Source organism: Miniopterus schreibersii (genome assembly GCF_964146895.1).
Source record: "Miniopterus schreibersii genome assembly, chromosome: 12".
Lineage (NCBI taxonomy): Eukaryota > Metazoa > Chordata > Mammalia > Chiroptera > Miniopteridae > Miniopterus > Miniopterus schreibersii.
In genome coordinates, this window is record NC_138112.1 from 27,159,265 (window position 1) to 27,181,545 (window position 22,281).

At 40.5% G+C, this 22,281-nt stretch overlaps 1 protein-coding gene across 8 annotated transcripts in view; it reads left to right on the forward strand.

Moving 5' to 3' along the window:
* The window catches only part of SYTL2 (synaptotagmin like 2), a 100,663-nt gene that overhangs the window by 68,353 nt on the left and 10,029 nt on the right, over positions 1-22,281 (forward strand). For 2 of the 8 annotated variants that reach the window (XM_081155024.1, XM_081155025.1), the window contains 8 exons: positions 1,989-2,057; positions 8,563-8,664; positions 10,615-10,668; positions 12,153-12,200; positions 15,640-15,734; positions 18,697-18,816; positions 20,112-20,281; positions 21,355-21,457. In XM_081155024.1, coding sequence (XP_081011150.1) covers positions 1,989-2,057; positions 8,563-8,664; positions 10,615-10,668; positions 12,153-12,200; positions 15,640-15,734; positions 18,697-18,816; positions 20,112-20,281; positions 21,355-21,457 — 761 coding nt within the window. Of the gene's footprint in view, positions 1-1,988; positions 5,835-8,562; positions 8,665-10,614; positions 10,669-12,152; positions 12,201-15,639; positions 15,735-18,696; positions 18,817-20,111; positions 20,282-21,354; positions 21,458-22,281 lie in introns of those variants that run through there. The other 6 variants (XM_081155022.1, XM_081155023.1, XM_081155026.1 and 3 more) reach the window with 4 other exon arrangements.

Sequence of the window (22,281 nt, forward strand, 5' to 3'; positions counted from 1 at the left end):
TATAAAGTAAAAAATGGACCTAAAAAGAAAATGACAAAAAAAAAAAAAAGTAAAATCTCTGCAAATCATAAGGGTTTGATTTTAACACTGAGCTTCTGGAAGTTCAATATCACACTCAGCCTGGAGAAAACACAAAACAGAAGAATTCCTTAGAGGAAACAAAACATTACCCAGCATCCAACTTTTTTTTTTTTTAATATATCTGTATTGATTACAGAGAGAAGAAAGGAGAGAGAGAGACAGAAACATCAATGATGAGAGGGTCTTTGATCAAGCCCACAACTGGGCATGTGCCCTGACCGGGAATTGAACCCTGATCGCCTGGATCCTAGGTTGACACTCAACCGCTGAGCCACACCTGGCCGGGCAGCATCCAACTTTTTAAATAACTGTTCTTATTTTAAAAGTAATATACCTTCACTGTAAAACATTTGAAAAGAAGAAATGCCTTCAGATGCACAGAATGTTGGTAAACGGTGCTGTACCTCAATAACTATAATATATGGGATCCAGGGATCAAGGGATAGAAGTAAAATTGGCTCCTCTCACCATCACAAATATCTGTGCTGTCATTACCCAGCATTAACTATTGCTAACACTTAATTGTAGAGCTTTTCAATAATTTTCAGGCATGAATATAATTTCAAATTGTGCTTATACTGCCCGGGCCTCTTTTTTCAGTAACAGTATTTTGTGAATTTTTTTTCATCATTGAGTAGTTTTCTGTTGAACAGACTAACAGAATTATTATAGCTTTCTCAAAGAAACTTCACAATTATTGTATCTATTTAATATTGCAAAGTATAGGTAAGGAAGCAAACCAATATCTACCCATGTGCCAATTGTTGTATAAGACTTCATTGTTTTCATAGTTAACCAGAGCTGATGAATAAAAATATAGAATTTTATTAACTAATATGCCCCCTGATGCATTTGAAATGTAGCTGACTTCATAAAAATTTAGCTCACATAATTTTCAGGAACATGTATTACGTAGCTAAGCATTGATAAAGAAGAGGGAGAAATACAGAAACACCTGAATCTTAACTAAAGGGGAAGAATGTCTGAGTTCCCTTATCTAAATGTACCCTGTGCCCTGTGATTAAGGCTCAGAAAAGACCCTCTCTACTTTCTTGATGGCTTAGAAAGAACTTAAATATTCTTCTCTAGCCTCCTAGCCATTGGTTAGCCAACATCAGGTAGAGATCACATTCTCCACCAGTCCTCCTTTTAGTGTATTTAGCTCATAGAGACTACGTCTAAGTCACAAATTGTAGTAGGGGAATTGGGGGTAAGGAAGATGCTTCTTGAGATCATGGTCCTTAACCTCCAGTATGCAAGATAGTCATGGGGATAGCTGTCAGTAAAGATTCCGGGGCCCCATCTTAAGAGATTCTGTTTTAATAGATCAGGAATATGACCTGGAAGTGCAATTATCCTTACTGGTCCATTCTAATATTCCGGAGGGAACTCCTTGTTTAATCTTCCTTGAAAGTTGTTTTCCCAGCTCTTGAAGTCTTCTAAGTCTGTGTTCCTCAAACTTGGATATAAACCCTCAAGGGTTTATGAATGTGCCAATGGATAGGTGGATTCATAAAATCAACATGGTATATCTTCCTGGAAGGTCAGTTTTAAGCAAAGATTTGAGAGTGAGAGAAAATTAATGTATAAAATGTAACATGGAGCAGAATACAAAATTTACATGAATTTTTTAAATAAACCGAAGACTTCAAAGAAATTTCCCAATTTGTTCTACACCCCACACTTCCAGGGGTCTACATTTATCTTCTTTTACTGTCATAGGGCATCTTTGGCAGAATATCTTAATGAGGAAGGTTTATATAACCCCTGAAAAATGCTGATATAAACAGCTAGTGGTGTGGAGCATGTAGATACAAAATGCCTTCTTAAAAGATACTGTGAGTGATTGAATAATAATTCTTTAAGCATTCTCTTTTCTTATTTAGAAAAGCATTTCTGTATTGCAGATGAACTGTCTCGAGTTGAGCCTGAGCCTTCTCAGGTGCCAGATCGCAGTTCTAGAGACAATCAGCAAGGTAAGCCTCCTCTCCTCAAGGCCCCAAAAGCTAAGACATTCTCGCGCTCTGGTCCACATGCCACTGAGATAAGGAGGACAACCGATGATTCCATATCTAAAGTCCTAGACTGGTTTAACCGAAGTTCTCATTTAGATGACGATAATTCACCTCTCCAACATCCCGGAGGAATAGATCCCAGAGAAAAAGCAGACTCAGAATCACAGGTTGCTGTTTCCTTGGTGAGAGATGATATCAGTCTAAAAGAAAATGGCTCCAAGGCTCTGTCATCCACCAAAGTTGAATTGACGCCTATGGGATCTGATTCGACGTTCCAGGTAGAGGGAAATGTGCTGCCTTCTGGCAGTCGCCAAGACAGAAATGCAAATATCAAATCCAAATCTATTAATTTGTCCCAACAAGGCAAGGAAGGTCCAGGCATATTGCAACCATTTGAAATCTACAGTCCAAATCAAGGGAGTAAAACTGTGGACTACAGCCAAGCTTCAAAAAGCACAGGAGCAGGAAATGGGATCCCTCACCCAACCAGTGACTATCCCTACAGTGCTCTCAACAGATCTGATGCAGCAGACCAAGTTCCATGGAACATTAAGGATGTTGGCAGCTTAGATGAAGAAGCCAAGCTTCGCGTTTATGAAAAAGATAGAGGAAACTCAGAGGTAAATATTGACTCTTCAAAAATTGTCAAAGAACCAAATTTGAAAGACAACAGGAAGGCAGAGAGAGAGAGCAAAGAAGGAGATGCTTACATCCTAAATGCTTCCCCAGAGCCAGAGAATATTCAGTCACTCCCTGGGGCTGCCAACAAATCTCCTTGGAAGAAGCCTGAGGTCCAACTACAACAAGAAGCTGGTGAAGTTCCCGAGAACCAGGTGCAAAGAGAGAAATACAAAAGAGTGAGTGACAGAATATCCTTTTGGGAAGGTGAGAAAGCTGCAGCTAAGTCCACTCATAAAGAACCCATATCTTCACACAGCCAGGGACAACCTTTTGCTAAAGCCTATCGGCCTGTGAGGTCCATGGACGGTTTATCTACAGGCCAGAATGAATATATTCAAGTCACTGCCAAACAAGTGATGCTAGATGAAGATGGCCACGCAGCTCATCTCTCCAGTTTTTATTCCTCAAATAAACCTAAAGAGACCAGGGTCCAAATATCAGGTCCATCCAAAAATTACCGTTCAGATGACCAACCAGGCAAAGTGTCTCTGTTTCAGCATAAGATAAATGAGCCTGTAAAACGATTGGCAGTGGCCGACAGTTTACATTCTGGAAAAGACATCACTTTACCGGCATTGCAGCGTCCTTCAAATGTTGGGAATGAAATACATGCTGCTTTGGAGAAAGACAGATTTCTAATTGATGAATCAAATCCCAACTTTAAAGTTATGTCCCTAAAAGAAAAAATGAATGAGTCCAGTACAGAACAGGTTTATAATCACTCTCAATTTGAGAATTTGAGAAAGTTTTGGGACTTAGGAGCCAACTCAAAGAGGCAGGGTAATGTTGGGAAGGATACCACCAACACAAGCCAGAACAATTCTGTGCCTTTTAATAGCCAGAAACATAAAGAATTCCATGACATCAAATCATCAGGAGAAAATACCCATGAAAAAGAGACACTTCTAAGCCCCTCCAAAGTTCCGGCAACAGAGGAAATAGAGGAATTAAATTCAAAGCGCACACTCCAGGTATTACCACATGAAACCACATTTCCATTAAAACCACCCACCAAGTCCACTCATCAGCTGCCAGGAAATGAGTCATCAAAGGAAAATGTGCGAAAGAATATGGAACGGTTGCTTACTCCAGTGTTCGAGGAAGAAAAAGATTACTCAGACCAAGAAATTCAAGAGTCCATAGTGAAAACACGCGTTTTGTCTAAAGACTACAAAGGCGCTTTTAATGACAGTTTACAGAAGCTACTTTCAGAAGCTTCATCACCTGCCATCCAGCCTGCTGGTGAAAAAGTTCATGGAAAACAAGTGCTTGAACCAAGCGCTTCTGAAAATAGGACACGGCCTCAAAAGACAGATTTTGTTGATACTGAGGAAGCAGCCAAAGGACCTAAGGGCATCATTAATGAGCAGGTAGACAAAACAGTAGCTCCCCCAAAGGTCAAACCAAACACTTGGGCTGCTAGTCTAGAGAAACTCCTGAAGGAAGGAACTGGAACCAGGTTGGAAGCCGTCACCCCGAGGATCAACTCTGAGCCTGAAGAGAGCAGAGTTTTTGAAACGGGCATAGAAAGGAGTCACAACTCGTCAGCCTCTCGGAGAGAGAGGATCACTCCTTTTCCAGAAACTCTGGGGAAAACAGCCGTCCCCCAGCAAGCAGAAAGTGGAGAGCACCAGCTAAACACGGAAAACTTGTTTCAGGCGGCAGCAGAAGGTTCTTACCCATTGGACCAACCTTCTCATCTTCACAGAAAGGGTTCTTTCGGGATTGTGGCCAACTCTCCCCAAGATATGCCCTTTTCCAGCGATGCTCCTCTTGCTCCCCAGGACAACGCACTATCTCCTCAAAGGGAAATTTCAGAGACTGTAGAAAAAGTCATTGTTCCACCCAAATCCGCAACGAAGGACGTAAATGTTGTATTGCAAAAGCTGCTTGGAGAAGCTGGGCCCAGTTATCCAGCTGGGAGGGAAGTCGTTCCTGGTGAAGTGAAAGCAGAATTTCCTGAAGGAGCGCAGGCAGCAGGTAGCCTCCAAAATTCTCGCAGGCCTATCCCACCGTCGGCCACGGTGGACGTTGCAGCTCCAGACAGAAAGGATTTGTATTCCTTCACCGTAGTTCCTGATAAAACTCATGGCAGTGCATCTCACTTAGCTACCCCGGTGTCTCCATCAGAACAAACCCTCAGCTCATTTGGCTCCACCGTTGCTCGGTATAGCAAAGAGTTACCGCAGGAAGTGACAGAAGTTGTGAGGGAAACAATTATCCGACCTAAATCAGAGCTCCTTGAATTCAGTGCTGGCTTAGAAAAACTGCTGAAGGAAACAACTGAAACTCTCGCCTCAAAACCTGAAAGCAGCACAGGGACACTTTCTCCGTCCAAGTTCATAGGTTGTGCCGAGGTGCCCAGGCCAGCTGCTTCCAAAGTCCATCCTGAGGAAATAAAAGAAACAGTAAAAAAGTCTGAGGCTCCAAAAGTAACTGAGAGTACTTTCGATACTGGTTTTGAGAAACTCCTTAAAGAAGCATCCGAAGCTCCTCCTTGTGAGCTCCAGGTGTCAGTGAAGGAAGGAGCTCCTGAGAAGGAGACCTCAGAGCCCGAGCAGGCCAGGTTTCTGGGGAGAACCCAGGAGGCCCCCGAAATGAAGGCTAAAAGCGATGGATTCAAATCTCGAGTCAATCAACAGGATAACGTGTTGAGGGGAGAAGCCGTGACTGATTTATCAGTAGGTCTCTGTGGTTCTGAGAGTGGCCTTCAGATCCCTGGAGCCCTTTCTGTGGACCATGAAACAGGGATCATCGAGACCATGACACGCCCAGAGCCCAGGGAGAGGGAAAGGGAGGTTGCAGGGGCTCTAGAAGGGGCTTTTCAGGAGCCTGGCTTCCAAGAAGGTCCTGGAACAATTGGCATGTCCAGAAATAGGCAACCTTTCCCTCTCCTGACCAGCGAGGAAAGCACTACAAAGACCAGTAAAGTCAAACTGTTTCTGGCATCGCCACGTAAGAGGCGAGAGAAAGGGGAAGAAAGAGAAGGCGTCTCTGACTCTGATTTTTCAGATGTAAACATCAGTTCCAACACAGAAAGCTGGAGAAATACCTCCAGTGAGCATTTTGAAGTTCTTATCCCATTGGTTAATGATTTGATTTATGGAATGACGATGTAAAGGATGATTGATAGAGCTTTTGAAATTGGAATTAATTTGCCACTCCTACCTAGTGCTAAATTCTTATCACTTCAGTTCTCCCTAGCCTTTCTCACTAAAAACTGCATTTCCTTTTATAGTCTTGAATCAGATAAGTTACGTAGAGACCCTTTTACCCACAGGGTAGTGTTTTAGAATTCTGCTTTATTCTCACAAGTCAACAACAGAACTTTTAGGTTTCAAAAATATTTTTAAAGAGCTTTTTGGGTTTGGAAACTACCTCTAAACATTCTAGCTAGTTTTCCTTCTGGAAATAATTAGAATTTCTTTTATAATTGGCAGTCTAAACAGAAGTCTCTAGTAAGATTTGTGGCAAGAAATTGCCATAAATGAGCACAGATTTCCCTTTTAGGAGCAACAGTTGACCACAGAAGTGGCTAAATACCAGGAACAAAGTGCAAGCTGGAACTTTCTTTTCCTCCGATACCTTGTGCTGTGGGTTTTTTTGTTGCCACACTCTCCCTCTCATTTTCAATTATCTTCAGAATCGTCCCCTTCTAGAGCATGACTTTGGTCAAATGATTTCACCTGCTTCCACACAAGGGCATTGCCTGGCCTGCTGAATTTCTTTGGCTCCCGCCACGGCTAAGTGGGTGAAGATCTTAATCGATTACCACATTCATCCAAGTGGATTGGCGGGCACTGGTTTCAGCCAGGCTATAAAACACAAGGGGTCACCTCAGTTAGCTCTTCGGATCAACACAGGCATTTAGGCAGAGAAACCCAGGAGCAACTAGGAATGAGAAGTTACCTGATTAGAGTGATGAAATGATAAAGGATGCTCCTTAGCAGGACATTTTAACCAAAGTTGCACATCTAGTGTTGACCACCTTCCTAGTAATTTAAAAGGATTTTTCATTTTCTAGCTCCCTTCAATCTCAATAAATAAGCTTTGTGGAGTAGCTGACTTGGAGGTTTAGGTTCCTTGGCAGGTAGCTGTAGGGCCTCTTGAAAACTGACCAAAGAATCCATCTCTAGCCCTAATTAATCAAATTGAAGCCCCTGTAACAAATGTTTCTGGTAAGAAAAGGAAAGTGAAATACCAGTCTCTGAAACCAGACCTATGCAAGAGTATAAGTCAGCATGTTAAAGTTGTTGGAGTAGACTTATACTAAACCACCCCAGTGAGCTACCCGTAGGAGGATGAGGGCTTGTACATTTGTGCTGACCTTGGAGACCATTGCCTGATGTGTACAGCTGTGCTTATAGTATACCAGCATAACTGCTGAGCAGCAAAAAGCCTATCTAACAATGAAATAACATTAAATAACAACTTGGACAGAGCCTAGAGAAGATATTTTAAAATTATGAGCCAAGTAAGAGGTATGAAATGGTACAGTCATAGTTTTATATCCTCTAAACTAAATTATTATTTTAAAGCAAGTGGGCGGGGTGGGGTGAGAGTAGAAGGGAACCTGACTGCAAAGGCGCCAACATTTCGGTGAGCAGCCAGGCCCGTCTGACTTGTGGCTCAGCTCTCAACTAACCAACACCTCTATGTGCTCCTAGAAAAAAAAAGTTTCATGGTCAGATACTTTGGGAAATGCTGGGGGATTGGGTCCATTATTAGCATTAAAGTCTCGAAGAAGGCCTGAAGTGAGAAACCTTTTAAATTTGAACACAGAGCATCCCAAGTCTAATTCATCCTAGAATCCATTTGCTGTAGAATGCCTATTAACATTGGGCGGAACTGGGATGCATTTCCGTAAAGTATTGTCTAGAGAAATGGTTCCCAAACTGATTGATTCATTAATGGAACCATTCATTGGTTTAGCAAACATTTTTGAAGTGCCTGTTGCCAACCACTGTTCTAAGCACTGGGAATATAACAGTGATAAATGACAGTACTCCAACCAGGGGTCATCCCTGATGGAGTTTTTACTGTCAAAATAGAACAATTAAGGACTGTCTAGAGAGTTATTTTTGTAAGGTTATATGTATTTAGCTAGTATATTCTGAGGTTATGCACTTGTTCTTTCTTTTTGGTACTCCTTTTATAAAGAAAAGGCATTAGTAGATGACAGAGCCACAACCACCCCCTTTTAAAATACCTTAGTAAAATAAAAAGTCGACTGTCTCATGTCATTTCCCAGTATTTTGATGGAAATTTTACCAGCTCATGAAACCCAAAAAGCCTACATCTGTTGATCTGGAGAACTCACCCATCTGTGCATTCGATTATACACAGATGTTAAGCATCTGGATCCTGCCTTCTATGGTTTTCAGATAATTTTTTTAATGCTTCTAAAACCATTTTGTGGCTATCTTCAAAAGCTAGAACTGAAGTGGAAAGATTGAAAGTCTGGCACAGAACAAATCATGTGCCTAAAATAGAGGTGTGGAAGACTAGGAGATCACATTTCTATTAATGTGGCAATCTTGTTTCTGAATGATTTATGCTTGCAAATGTTTTTTGACCAGGAAAATTATTTTTTCAAAGGACATGCTATACATGAAGATATTTTATTTTCTTCTGTGAAGTGCTTCATAAAGTAAACAAAAGTGTAGAGGCTTATGGCATAAATGCTTCATTGTAACCTACCCTTTCAATGCTCATTGCTTATTGAGAGTTTGGTGGGTTTCTTTTTGTGTATTGTGCAGTGTTCATCGGTTTTGTCTTATAACAGGTTCAGAAGAAGAACCCAGTCCTGTTTTGAAAACTTTGGAAAGGAGTGCTGCTAGGAAAATGCCTTCCAAAAGTCTAGAAGACATTTCATCAGATTCATCAAGTGAGAATAAAGTTTGCCCCACTGTTTATGCCCCCATCTAAGCTTAAACGTGCTCATGTGCTCCTCTGTGGCCTCACTGCATGCAGTTGTGCACTGAAACCCCTATGGGGGGCCTTAACAGATGAGAATAACCTTTCCCAAGTGAACCGAAGAGGCTCGCCCTAAAGTGGCTGGCATTTTGCTTTTAAAATAATACACAAGGTTTGGTCACTAGAACACTAGGTTTCCTTGCATTGACGAATCCTGGTTTGAGTGAGTTTTAAAAGATTGTGGTAGCTAGTGGCTCTAGTAGCAATAACTAACATTTATTGAGTACTATGTGCCAAGACTTCGCAAAGTGTTTAACATGCATTATTTTATTTATCTGGCATAAGTAACCCTGTGAGGGACAAGCTGTTATCCCCATTTTACAGAGGAGGACAGTGAAGCTCAGAGAGGTAAAGTAACTTGCTTAGTATCACACAGCAGAGCTGGGACTCCAAATCAACAGACTGTTGTCAAGAGCATTTATGACAGTGTTGGCATGTCTGAAGAATTTTGCATGATATGGAGATGAATTAGTCCCTGGCTTTAAGGACTTTCCTTTCTCTTTTATCCCTTCTTTTCATGCTTTTCTTTTTGATACTGGAACTATAAGTCCAAAGACTACCTGACATGTAACACTTGAGGCACACTGTTCTCCACTGGCCACTGCTTTAATGGGTGAGGGGTGTCTTGAGTACTAACATAACACATAATGAATATCGGGACTTGTGAGCTAGACAAATGGACTTAGAAATCATGACTTCTGGGGGCATTGTTCTTATTGTTAAGCTAAGATACACCATCAGGATTGCGGATGGGCATGAGAAAATTTATTGAGTGAAAGTTAACCACAGTCAAACTTATATGATGAAAACTTGACCATTGTCATGTTCAGAATACTTTTTATGCATCTGCAATTGAGACTAAGAAGTCAGAATTTTAAAAGGAAAAGAAAAAACGAAGGGGAAAAAACCACTCACTAAACAATTTCTAAAATTCAAAGATTCCCAGGGCTCCGAAGGCAGTATTCCCAATTTGGTATGCAGTCCTAACCCTGCCAGAGATCTTGGAATCTCAGGGTTGGAAGGGACCCTGAAGGTCACCCATTCCAAACTCCCCCCAATGTAGGAATTCCCTCCAAAGCCTCCTCAACAGGTGGCCAACCCCCACATCCGCCTGAATGCTTGTGGAGAAGGCGAGTCCGAGCCTTTGTTGGGCCGCCCTGATTGTTCTTCCTGATGCTGGGTCCTGAGTGGGGGCAAAAAAACTTAGCAACAATTGTTCAATTTGGCAAACCTCTTATTTGTGAAACATGGGGCCATTTCCATGGTGAAGCTTTAAAGGGCTCAGGAATGTGTAGGGTTAAAAAAAAAAAAAAATGACCCTCAGCTGATGGGTATTCCTGCACACTCCCTTCCAAATACCGATACCCACACTCACGCTCGCCTGCCAAGATTCCACTTAGCAGCTGGGCCCCGGTCACATCTCTTCAGTTGGCTTCCCAAGCAAGGCTCCCAGGGGCGTACACAAATGGTGATGCACACACAGAAATATTTGTCAGTGGCCGTGCGTTTGGGAAGGTGTTAGTCACAGCTCGCATCTTACCCTCTTAGAAGAACAGAGAGGCCGTTGCAGCCCCCGCCTGCTGCTGCCCGCCGCCTGCTTGCTCTGAGCGAACCCTCTAACCCCGGTGTGTGCAGCAGTGTGCTGATGTAAGCTGCATCGGCTGGAACGGGAGCTCCCGCGATGGCACTGGCTCAAGTAGCTAATCTAAAGAGAAAGTATTTGGGGAGAGACATCTTGGTTGCACCCCTGACTGCATCTTGACTAATTGCTTCCAACTCCGCGGGCTTTCGGGGACAATCGCATTGTTCTTTCCCGGCAAGGGTCAGCCGTGTTAACCGTTTGTTAATTTCTCCTGCACAGATCAAGCAAAAATAGATAATCTGCCAGAAGAATTAGTACGTAGTGCTGAAGATGGTAAATATCTCTCTGTATCTGCATGTCTGTCTGTGTGGGAGGGTCTGGGGTGGTTTGAGCAGTCACCGGGGCACAGCTGTTGGATAAATAGAAACGTCATTTACTACTCTGTGATGAATGGTGCCTAAGTTATTATAAAATGGTTCTGACTTGTGCATTTAATGCTATCTGTTCGTATTCTTAAGGCTTCTGCTGGTGATAGCATTGTGAGGATCTCCTCAGAGACCCTTGGGAAGCGGGGGTTTCTATAAATAGCAAATTGTATTTCTATGGGTATGAGCTGATTTTTGCTGCTCTGATTTGCAGAACTCCCTTTGAAGGCAGGAAGAGGGCAGTGGGTTCCTGGGTTAAGTTATTCTTGAATTTGATTCTCATGTCTCAGCATATGGATCTCTCCAGGCATACCTGATAAAGCTTTACATTCAGAGGAAAGGGTCCCAGAACAAAAGTGGGTATCCTGCCTCTGCTCATGTAAATAACTACGAGTGGGCGGGGGGGGGGGGTAGGTAAAATTAACTGATTCTGAACATTAAGGAGTCAGAAGATTTTGAAGCTTGTCAGGGGATCAGGTATTACTTGGTTCATTTATAAAATGAACAGGGTAATAATGGCTTGGGGGGGGAAGGATGGAAATGAGTCTGACTTTTATAATTCACCATTGATGCAAATGTGTAATTTATATTTATATATTGGAATGTTGTTTTCTAAATTGCCGTCACTATAATAAAAATGTATATTTACTGAGGTTTTCCCATATAAAAGCAGCAAGAGAGATCCTCAAAGGTCATTCCTTACTTTTATATAATAGATTTGTCTTTCTCATTTTATGTTGACAACAACCTCGTTGAAATAGGTGGGGTGGGGCCCTGGCTCAGTTGTGTGGCTCAGTTGATTGGGCATCGTCCTGGGCAGCGAAAGGTTGCCGAGTTCGATTCCCAGTCAGGGCACATGCCCGGTTGGCTCAGTTCCTGGCAGGGGGTGTGCAGGAGTCAGCTGATTGATGTTTCTCTCTCCATCTCCCTTCCCCTCTCTCTCTAAAAATAAATTTTTAAAAATTTTTTAAAAAGAAAGAAATAGGTGGGGCACAGGTTTTTATCTTTGTTTTACAGATAAGAAAAGCTCCGAGAAATTAGGTGACTTGTCTAAGATCCTGTAGCTAGTCAGTCAGTGAGAGGGTAGGGACTAGAATCTGGGCTTCATTACTCCTAGTCCAGTGCTCTTTCCATTTTAAAAGCTGTGGCTTAGTGAATTGGAGGAAAGATGCTAAACAGCTCCTATGCTGGATGTTGGACTTTTAGTTGAATAGGAGACATTAAAGAGGCTAATGCAGAGTCATACCGGGGAAGGGATGAAAGCAAGCTGAAAACCTGTCCGATGTGTTCTGCATTCTCAGCTATGAAACTGATACTTGAACTTTACTTTCATGTCTCTTTTAATCCTTCTGTTAAAATGGTATTTATTCTCAATGTTGCTCTTCTGAGCAGATCAAAAAGCAGATGAGGAACCAGATACAAATGAATGCATACCAGGAAGTGAGTAGCAGGTTCTTTTCTACAAATGACTAAGCGTTGCCACTGTACCTGGTGTTAAATATACTGAAATAACTAACCCATTAATAACACAGCCTTATTATTGGTACTAAACTCTTGCAGCTTACAAAACTATTTCATTCTGGCAAGGGCAGTATTAAAGAACATTTTGCTACTGTCTGCGTTAAAAGATTAATTGCTGGTTCTGAGAAAGAGTTACATATTTTAAAAATTATCACATATACATATATATGTGCTGCATATATATGTTAATGCCGGATATCATCATTTTGCTAGTCCTTCTGCGCTTTGAGTCTTTGCATAAAATGAAGTTGGCAACTCCCAATATCACTTGGCTTTTAAGTTGCAGTATGGCCTTGAGTATTGGATCTCAGTGGCTTTTATACGAGCCTGTAGATATGAAGCAATTTATAATTTATTTGGATCTAAGAAAGAATTGTACTTGACAGTGTGTAGTATGGTTGTATATGCCTCTGCGTATCCATAGAAGCAAATTTTATGATGTCCAGGGTTTAAGCTCTGAGGTTTAAAACCGGATGCCAACAGTGTATATTCAACATGTAAAGCAAGTGAACATCTGAATCTTAAGAAATAAAGGTGCACTTGTGGTGGTTAATGTCCATCAATTAATTAATGTTCCCCACCAAGCAAAGATTATGATTCTCCACTCTTTTCCATTCAGTCTTAAGATTGCTGTACTTTTTAACTGTGATTACAACATTGAGCACAAATGGCGCATTGAAAAGCTGTTTGTGGGCCAAGCAAAGCATGTGGCTATGTGTGTGTGTCTTCTTAGCTCCCCAGTTTGTCAGTAGCACAGCCTTAGGCACTGATGGTCTGAGGATAATGACACATATGCCTGCCCTCAGGAGTCCAGCGGATTTTTAATAACAGTTTCCCAACATTCTTTGGATGTGCTCATAGGTCTTAATGAGAAGAGCAGCTTAAATGAAGGAGCCATTAGAGAGAGAAACAAAGTGCCGTTGCTAGAAGGCAGCGACATCTTGTCTGAAATCTGAAACTTTGCTCATGTGGTCCTCCTGCCGGAGATGAAGGTGCTGAGCTTTTAGCACATGACCCGACAAGTTCTTAAGAGCTACCCAGGGAAAAAGGCAACCCGGGCATTAGTCCTTGGTGTTATTCTGTCCAGCTGCTGCAGAGGGAACCAGACTTATGTCCTTCAGGGGTGGTGGGTAAAGAGGCTTTACCAGTTGCTTTTTTACTGGCAAATGCTTAGATTTGGGCATCTTATTTTATCTTGCTGTTTTTCCAACAGTTAGCCTGAGGAGTGAAAATAAAACATAGATATATTATATACATCTATATAGATAGGGATATAGCTATACAGCCAATATATCTACAACTTTATTTGTGACCTCCTGATAAGCTTAGTTATTGGTCAAGGCAAACAGACTAATCATGTGGTGAATTCTGGATAAATTCTTTCTTCTTTACAATATTTTCCAAGATGACTCTTAATGGCTGGGATGAGATTATCCCTTTTCTCTAGCAAAGAGTGTATTCTCACCACAAAAGACAAAATGCAATACATGCTCTGGACACCTAAAACTAACATAGTATTGAATGTCAACTTTAATTGAAAAAAAAATTTTTTTTAATCGTTTAAAGAAAAAAATGAAATGCAGGATCAAAACATACATAACTAAAATGTAAAACTGACTGTGTCTGAGTAGTGGGTATATACTTTGAAAATAATAGGGAGCAACGTTGTGATAAAAAGGTTTTGCATACTCTTTGGGCGTCCTGTGCCCTCTTGGGACCTAATCGTACACTGCTTCCATGTAAGTGACCCAGATACACACACACACACATTATTGTTTAATGGGAAATAATTAAAGCGGGTAGCATCTTGTGAGATACCGTAAATGAGTATATTTTGATACACTTGTGAGCTTAAGGCTAGGTGAGAACTATGTTAATAAGCAAATATTTAATATATGTAGTTCAGTTTTCAGTTTTCCTTCAGTTAGATTTCATTTAACTAAAACTAAATTTAGCTAATGCTTAGAGCTGAATTGGAGCCTTTTGAGTTATATATAGAAATATAAGTTGATTTTTATTTGTTTTCCTAGTATCCATTTCAATGATAAAGTCAATATATTTGTATCACATTGTAAAGATAATTTAAAGAATCTCTATCAGATAATATTTATTGGTTTAGCAAATACTTGTGTAGGGCCTACTATGTGCCAAGCACTGTTCTACGTGCCTTGAAAAATACGAACTCATTCAATATAAGAACTCTGATTCACCGCACACAAAAAACTTCAACATTGTGATTCCTAGACAAAGAAGAAAATAGCTTTCTAACTAGAGTTACACAAATTAGGAATAGAATTTGTCATCTTATGGTAACTTCCACACATATACTTGCTGTATCAGAAAGAAACCATATGCTACATTTTCATATTAAATTCTTAGAGTATCCTAACCTGAATCATTTAAACTTGGCCTTGGGTATCTCTAGTGAAAATTCTTTGAGTTGACACCTATCTAATATGTGGATCTTAAAATAAATAAATAAATAAATGAGCTGAATAGAAACACACTCCTAGATTCAGAGAACATTTTGATGGTTGCCAGAGGGGAGGGGGGTTGGGGGAATAGGTAAAAAGGCGAGGGGATTAGGAAGTAGAGATTTGGCAGTCACAGAATGGTCACAGGGATGTGAAGTACAGCATAGGGAATATAGTCAATAATATTGTAATAACTATGCATGGTGCCAGATGGGTACTAGATTTATCAGGGTGATCACTTCATAAGTTATGTCAATGTCTAATCACTGGGTTGTATACCTGAAACTTACATAAACTGTAATTGAAAAATAAAAAAATTATAAAAAATAACTTCTATTTTCAGAAAGAGATTGTTTTGAAATTGTAATGGCCTCTGATGGTAATCTCCACACTCACTAAACAAACAAGCCTTCTCTTAGACACTCAGTGACCAGGACACGTTTATGACGGAGTTGTGTGCAAAGATCCTGCTGTCCGATGAAATAGTTTTTTAGCCGCAGCATGTTAAAAATGTAATATATCTCAAGGAGATGAACCAATAAATTACAGATCTTGGGGCTCAAAACTGATGTGAAAAAATAAAACCAATTCACTTGGACAGTATCTTTTAATATAATTCAAATCCAGCTCCAGTTCAATAAAAACGAATAGTTTTAAATTAACTTTTATATTCTATTTGGTTCAACTCCTTACTGTTTTCTCTATATAATTAATTTATGAAAACTGCATGTTGCTTCCCTATGGTCCTGTGCATGTGAACTACAGTGCCTTTAACCTTTTCACAAAACCCTCTCTGTTCATAGATGAAAGAAAAGTATGTTTTCAACCTAGGCCTTATGTTTGATGATTGTAAAGATAATTTTGAACGAAATGCTGCTGTTTAGTTTCCACAGTGCCTTCACAGCCTGATAATCAGTTTTCCCACCCCGACAAACTCAAAAGGATGAGCAAGTCTGTTCCAGCATTTCTCCAAGATGAGGCAAGTTTACCTTTTGTACCTTCAGAAAAAATGGAACCAAATAAGTGGATTTGCTCTGCCAAGGTTGGTGTGTGTGTATTGAGCTGTGGCAGAGGCCGGAGGTCAGCGGGACTGACCCTTGCCTTTCATATCAATAGAGGTAGTGTTGTTGATCCTGGAACAAGGCAAGGCACGTCTCATTGGACTTAAACAGTAACTCTTTTTGGGTAGCGAAGTCAAATTGCATAGATTTGGGAATGTGACTTTTGTTTCATACTGGGTACAAAATAAGAAATCTAGGCAGAAATATGTTGGCATGAGGTAATGACTCCTCTGTAGTTTAGAGTCCAGTTGGTTTGTGAATGCTTGAAAACATTTGTTAAAGTAATAAAGTAAAAATGTCATAGGAAACGTTAAGGATATCTACTGGATGTATACGTTATCTCCTTTAATCTTCCAACAACCCTGGAAGTGGGCACCATCATTGTTACCAGATATTACAGGTGAGGAAACAGCCTAAGGGAGGTGAAGTCTACCTCGCTCAGCTAGAAAGAGAGGTGAAGTAACCTCACTCAGCTAGAAAGGGGTTGAACCCGGGCTGGAGCCCAGATCTGACTCCCATGCTATTATAACCATTGTAACTACTGTCTCAAGTAAGAACATGATTATTACCTACTATTCATTGAGTACCTAGTAAGTACCAAGCATTTAATATTTATTCTGTTACCTAACTCTCACTAACTAAATGTGACACTATTTTCTCCATTTTATAAAAGAAGAGGTTAAGTAATTTTCCCCAATTCCAACAGCTACTAAAATGTAGATCTAGAACTGTAACTCAAATCCTTTGACTTAAGATTCCATGTTCTTGTAGCCAGGTAATTAGGAGCCTCAGCTTTGGAGTTAGACATTCCCAGTCCTGGATATGCTACTAATTTGCTGTGTTATTACAGACAAGTTCCTTAACTTCCCTGAGTCTAGTTTCTTAGTATCTCCCTCGTTAGGTTGTGAGGAGTCAGTGAGATAATGTGGGGAAAGCACACAGCACAGTGCCTGACACATGGTGAGTACCCAATAAGTATTAGCTCTTACTATTTGCAGTTTGTGTCTGATTTTTGATGGAGAAATAAATAGCTTCATCCTCAAGCATTACCTTCATAGATAGAATGTGAGGAAAGCTCTGGACAGCACATAAATTACAGCTCACCTCCCCCACCTCCTGGGCACCATTCTTGGGCCTTAGATGAACAGTATCTGCAAATAGTCAGCCCTTGAATATTTTTCAGAACCCGTATTACAGTGACTTTGGGAAGAACCACTCGTTCTTGGAAATTAATTCATTAGCTGGAAGCCAATGGTAGACTCCTCATGGAGTTGCTGTGCTTTTATACCTTTGTAAATATGCTTTCGTCTTGATCGCTCATATCAATGAACCATATAATAAAAGGCAATCGATACCAGTTCCTGGTTTTTTATTTTTGTCCTGCCTTCAGTTTCAACCTGCTGCCTCAGCTCCACACAAAAGAGTCTAAATCTTTTGAGTTTGCTCATCAGAGATGCCAAGTTTAGCTGTACATTTTACCTTCCAGAGTACATGGGGTTGGACTGAATTTCACAGGAAGTGGAGATGAAATCCGGCCTTGCTCCTTTGTCCACTGCCCCTTTGATGCCGAGTTAGCATCAGTGACGTGTGTTGAGTGCCAATTATGTGAATCAGTGTTCCAGGTCAACAAGACAGGGTCACATCCTTCCAATAACTCAGTAATGATCTGATACACTAGATAGAGCGGAGTACATGCTGTAATAGAGGGAAATGGGCTGTAAGCATGTGGGGGGAGTATGTGACAACAGGGACATTAAAAAGGTTTGGATTTTTTTTTTTTTAATCCTTGAGGATTCTTTTCTCATCCATATAACTTGTAAATTTTGTTTTTCTTTAACTCCTTTCTTAATCTGCATTGTAATTGGCATCTGTTATATTGATACATAATTGCATGGCCATGGAATATGTTGGCATGAACTAACTACTCCATAAAGGTGTTTCCCTAATCCCAGGAGCCACGGAACTGCCCCATAAACTCTCTAACTCCCAAAGGAGCTCTTTCTGAATCATGAATTTAAAAAAAAAAATCTAATAAACTTTAGATCTAAATATAATAAAATGTATTATTGCCACTTTTCTTTCTTTACCCAGGTATAAAATATTTCCTGGGAGATACATATATATATATATTTGTATAGATATATACACACACACACATATGCCTATACACACACACACACACACACACACACACACATATATATATATATATAAAATAAGTATCTTGTTGCTTTTTTTTTTTTAAATGTGTTAAAATCTAATATGGGTAGAATATATAATTTAATATACTTCCCTATAGCAGAAAAAAGATAAGCACAATAGCACTATAGAAATACATGAGACATGGTTTCAGATTTCTTAGTATATCACATTTAGTTGAAACAGATCAGATTAGCATTTATTTTTCCTAGTTTAATTTGATATTTAGGGAAGTTAAGGCTATGTTAATAATGGGAGGAATTAAGCATGACATTTTATGTTTTGACAGTAAAACTTAGAACTTTTATTGTCTGGGTAAAGTTAATTTCTCATACATATCAGTAAAGTCCTCCAAGGAGCATAAATATGTAACATCGAGAGAGCAGCAAGGAGCCCACAGTGGTACTGTCCTCTGTAGCACCTTGGGGCCACCTTGTAGGTGAAAAAACCACACCACTGCTATTTTGGTAGCTGAGCACTGCTTTCCTCGGGTGAGGTCCAAGGCAGCCCGGCCCACCCCATCCGGAATCCCGTTCCCTGGCAGTTAGCGCTGGTGTCCTTTGACCTTGGGAAATGTCCTCCGTCAGTGTGATGCCAACGTATTACCTTTATCTACACAGAGGATCTGAGCCTGACTCATTCTGAATTTAAACTGTGTCTGTATTATATGATGTCTTGTAGAGTGATGACAGAGAAACAGACACAGCATCAGAAAGCAGCTACCAGCTCAGCAGACACAAGAAGAGCCCAAGCTCTCTAACCAATCTTAGCAGCTCCTCTGGCATGACGTCCCTGTCATCTGTATGTAAACAAAGGCTCCGTGTTAATCCCTCCGCTCCGCCAACCTCACCCTCCCACGCTCCTGCTCCTGTCCAGCGGCCTCCTGTTGTGTTGCTCGGGTTCCAAGGGCATGAGCTTTCTCTCACCCGCCCTTAGCTTCTGGCTAGCGAAATCCTCCTGTTTCTCTCTTCTTTTAAGCATAGAAGTTCCTATCCATTATAAGTCAATACGGTTTTTTGGATGTGCAGACTCCAAAATAAACTTAAATTACCAACAAAATGACCCACTGAATTTTTCTGTGCAATACATGGGTAATTATGATCAAGTCTGCCTGTATCAGATATGCTTTTATATACCATTGGCAGGTATAGAATTGTATCTCTCTCTTTTTTTTTTTTAATCAAGCCTGATGAGTAAAAGTACTAATTCAAATAAAAGAATGGGAAAGGTGATTCTTCACCTAATAAAAAGGATTCTGAACAGGGTTTTAAAAGCAAAGCTCCCTAAGTGTGGTTGCTGAGATGTGATTTAGAGAATCTGACGTCACATAGAACTTCTTTCATAAAGTGAGGTAGTTCTATGTGCATGTAGTAGGTGTGTAGAAATATATGCAAATATATCTATGTACACTAATCCAAATATTTCTCTGACATACCTACACATGTCTTGCCAGGTATGCTAAATAAATAATAAAGCTGTGCTTAAATTCTTATGAGCCTCACATTTCTCAGGCTGCTCTTTTAAAATCGAAGTTGAATTTCTGCTGACAACAATCTAATGCATGGGAAGGTCTTGGGAAGGCTTTAAACTCCCTTCATCAATCATCCATTTTCTACCCTTCCTGACCTCTAAAAGCCTATGGCTCAATAAGCATTTTCCTGGATTCAGCAGATGGGTAACATAGTAAAATTCCTTTTTAGTGCCTTGGAAATGTGATAGAGCAACGTGTCACTATGATTTGTGTGCCTGGGGTTTCTCACATCCCCTTTCTTTAACTTTTTAAATACTAAGCATGCCTAAAAATGGAACTCTGAAAGCCCCTTACCCTAAAATCACCCTGCTGTGAAATGAACCAGCACCTAAGTAACTTTGCATTTCGCTTTTCACCTGTGTCTCTCAGGAGCAATTTTTTTAACCAGTTGGGTTGTGTATACCAAGTCAGGTTATCTGCATTGGTGTGTCTTTATGCCAGATTAAATTAGAGGCTTTTATATGCAAACGAGAAATAATGGCAAGCAAGGATTTATATCCATGATCCCTGTGTTGGGTTCAAGAGCGAGACAGAGACAAACGCTGCATGTTTCCAATGCTTTCAGGTGAGCGGCAGTGTGATGAGCGTTTACAGTGGGGACTTTGGCAATCTGGAGGTGAAAGGAAGTATCCAGTTCGCAGTTGACTACATGGACTCACTGAAGGAGCTGCATATCTTTGTGGCCCAGTGTAAAGACTTAGCTGCCGCAGACATTAGAAAACAGCGTTCAGACCCGTAAGTACATCTGGAGTCACTGTTTTCTCTTAGTTACTCTTAGTCATGTAGAAATTGGGAAGGAAAGAAAGTAATTGAAGGGGGTCGGTATATGTGTGACTGTTTAAATGAATGTTTGAAAGGACAAGTTGGGGTTAGGGGAATGCTGTTTTATTTACTTTATATATTCATATGCCAGGCTTATTAAATTGCAAAAATGTCAGAGAAGCCCAAAATGCTTATAGTTGGAAGGAACTGTTGAGGTCATGATGTCCAGGTCCTTCTTTTTACAGATAACAAAACGAGGACCAGAGAAGATAAGCAGCCTATTTCCATAAATTCAGATAGTCAGTGGCAAAATGAGGACTGAGAGCTTGAGCCCCAGACCTTGGTCTCTTTCCATGGCATTCTCAAACCTTCTCTAAAATTAGGGACATGTGGGGCCTACTGCACAATGTTCAGTGGTCCAAAATTAGTTAAGATTCTCGAAGGAGGGGGTTTCCATATTTAAATTATATTCTATAGAAGTACTTTAGGGGGAATTACCAATCCATCTTTGAAATCACAGGTTTAATTGCATTTCAGTTTATTTGCAAAAGTTGAATGGCATTCCTCACTTATCCCTGCACAGAAGTCTGATTCTTACTTTGCTAGCATAAGCCCAATCCTTTTTCCTTTTATTGTCAAAACAACTGAGCTTGATATCCTTTTATTTACTTTGAATATGGCTTGATTAGGTGTATGCTAAGATTAATTTTATTTAGAAAAACAGCCACAAAACCTGTTTTTAATAATTCTGCAAGCACCAAAGCCTTTCTTAATAGAAAAGGAGCCAGTGGAATTAAGCACCATTAGAGAGGTCTGTTGTCTTCCCCTTGACCCTATGTAAGGAAAGGAATTCATGATTAATTCCACCGAAATTGCTCCAAACTTTTAAGTATAAAGGTCTTGGTGAGAACATTTATTACTTACTGTTTTTCTCATTATCATGAAAAAATTATTCCTGTCCATTTCCAATGCATTTTTTTGAAGTAGGGGTGGAAACATCACTTTAATGTTCCCTGACCTTCTTGTCTGTTCAATTCTCTTTTTAGATATGTCAAGACTTACCTGTTGCCAGACAAGGGCAAAATGGGCAAGAAGAAGACACTTGTCGTGAAGAAAACGTTGAATCCTGTGTATAATGAGATACTGCGGGTATCTATGAACTCCCTTATCTAGAAAGCCCCCAAGTGGTGACCGATGTGTTTAGCCGTATGTTCTTGAGTAGTACCTCTACAGATGAAGTCAGCTGCCCAGGGAGGAGAGGGAAAGGAAGCACCTTTTGCTGAGAAACTGCTTTGTGTGAGATGATATGTCGTGAACGTTGTGTGCAGTATCTCACACACTCCCTATCCACCCTGCCAGGAGGGTGCTAGTGTCTGCATCTCACAGATGCGGCAAATGACGCTTAGAGAAATAAAGTAACTTGCTCAAGGATACACAACTGATGAAGTTGAGCATTGCAACCAAATGGCCTCAAAGCCAAATTCTCATGGTGGTTTTTCTCTGCTTAAAAGCTTTTAGGATTCCCATTACCCCTAGAGTCAAGTCCATCCTTAACATGCACACCAGTCCCTTCACAACCTGAGCTCCTGCCTCATCTTTTCACAGTCATAGGCTTTGTTCAGGATACCCCGATTGCTTTCTGTTCTTTGGAAGAACTATGTTTTCTCACACTGCTGGGACTTTGTGTTTCCTCAGGCTGGAATATTCTTCCCCACATTCTATCCCTAGCTACCTCCTGCAGCCTTAAATGGCTCTTCCTATGAGCAGCTGTCCTTAACCCCTCAGGCCCCCTGCTGTCTGCTGCCTCTGTGTGTGTGTGTGTGTGTGTGTGTGTGTGTGGCCTGTTGTAAAATATAGCCTATTGTGTGAATGTTAAAAGAGTTTACTACATGAAGAGATGAGTATACATTAAACACTTAGTAAATGTTGACTCTTAGTATAGTGTCTGGGATAGGTACTCAAGAAATGCTTAT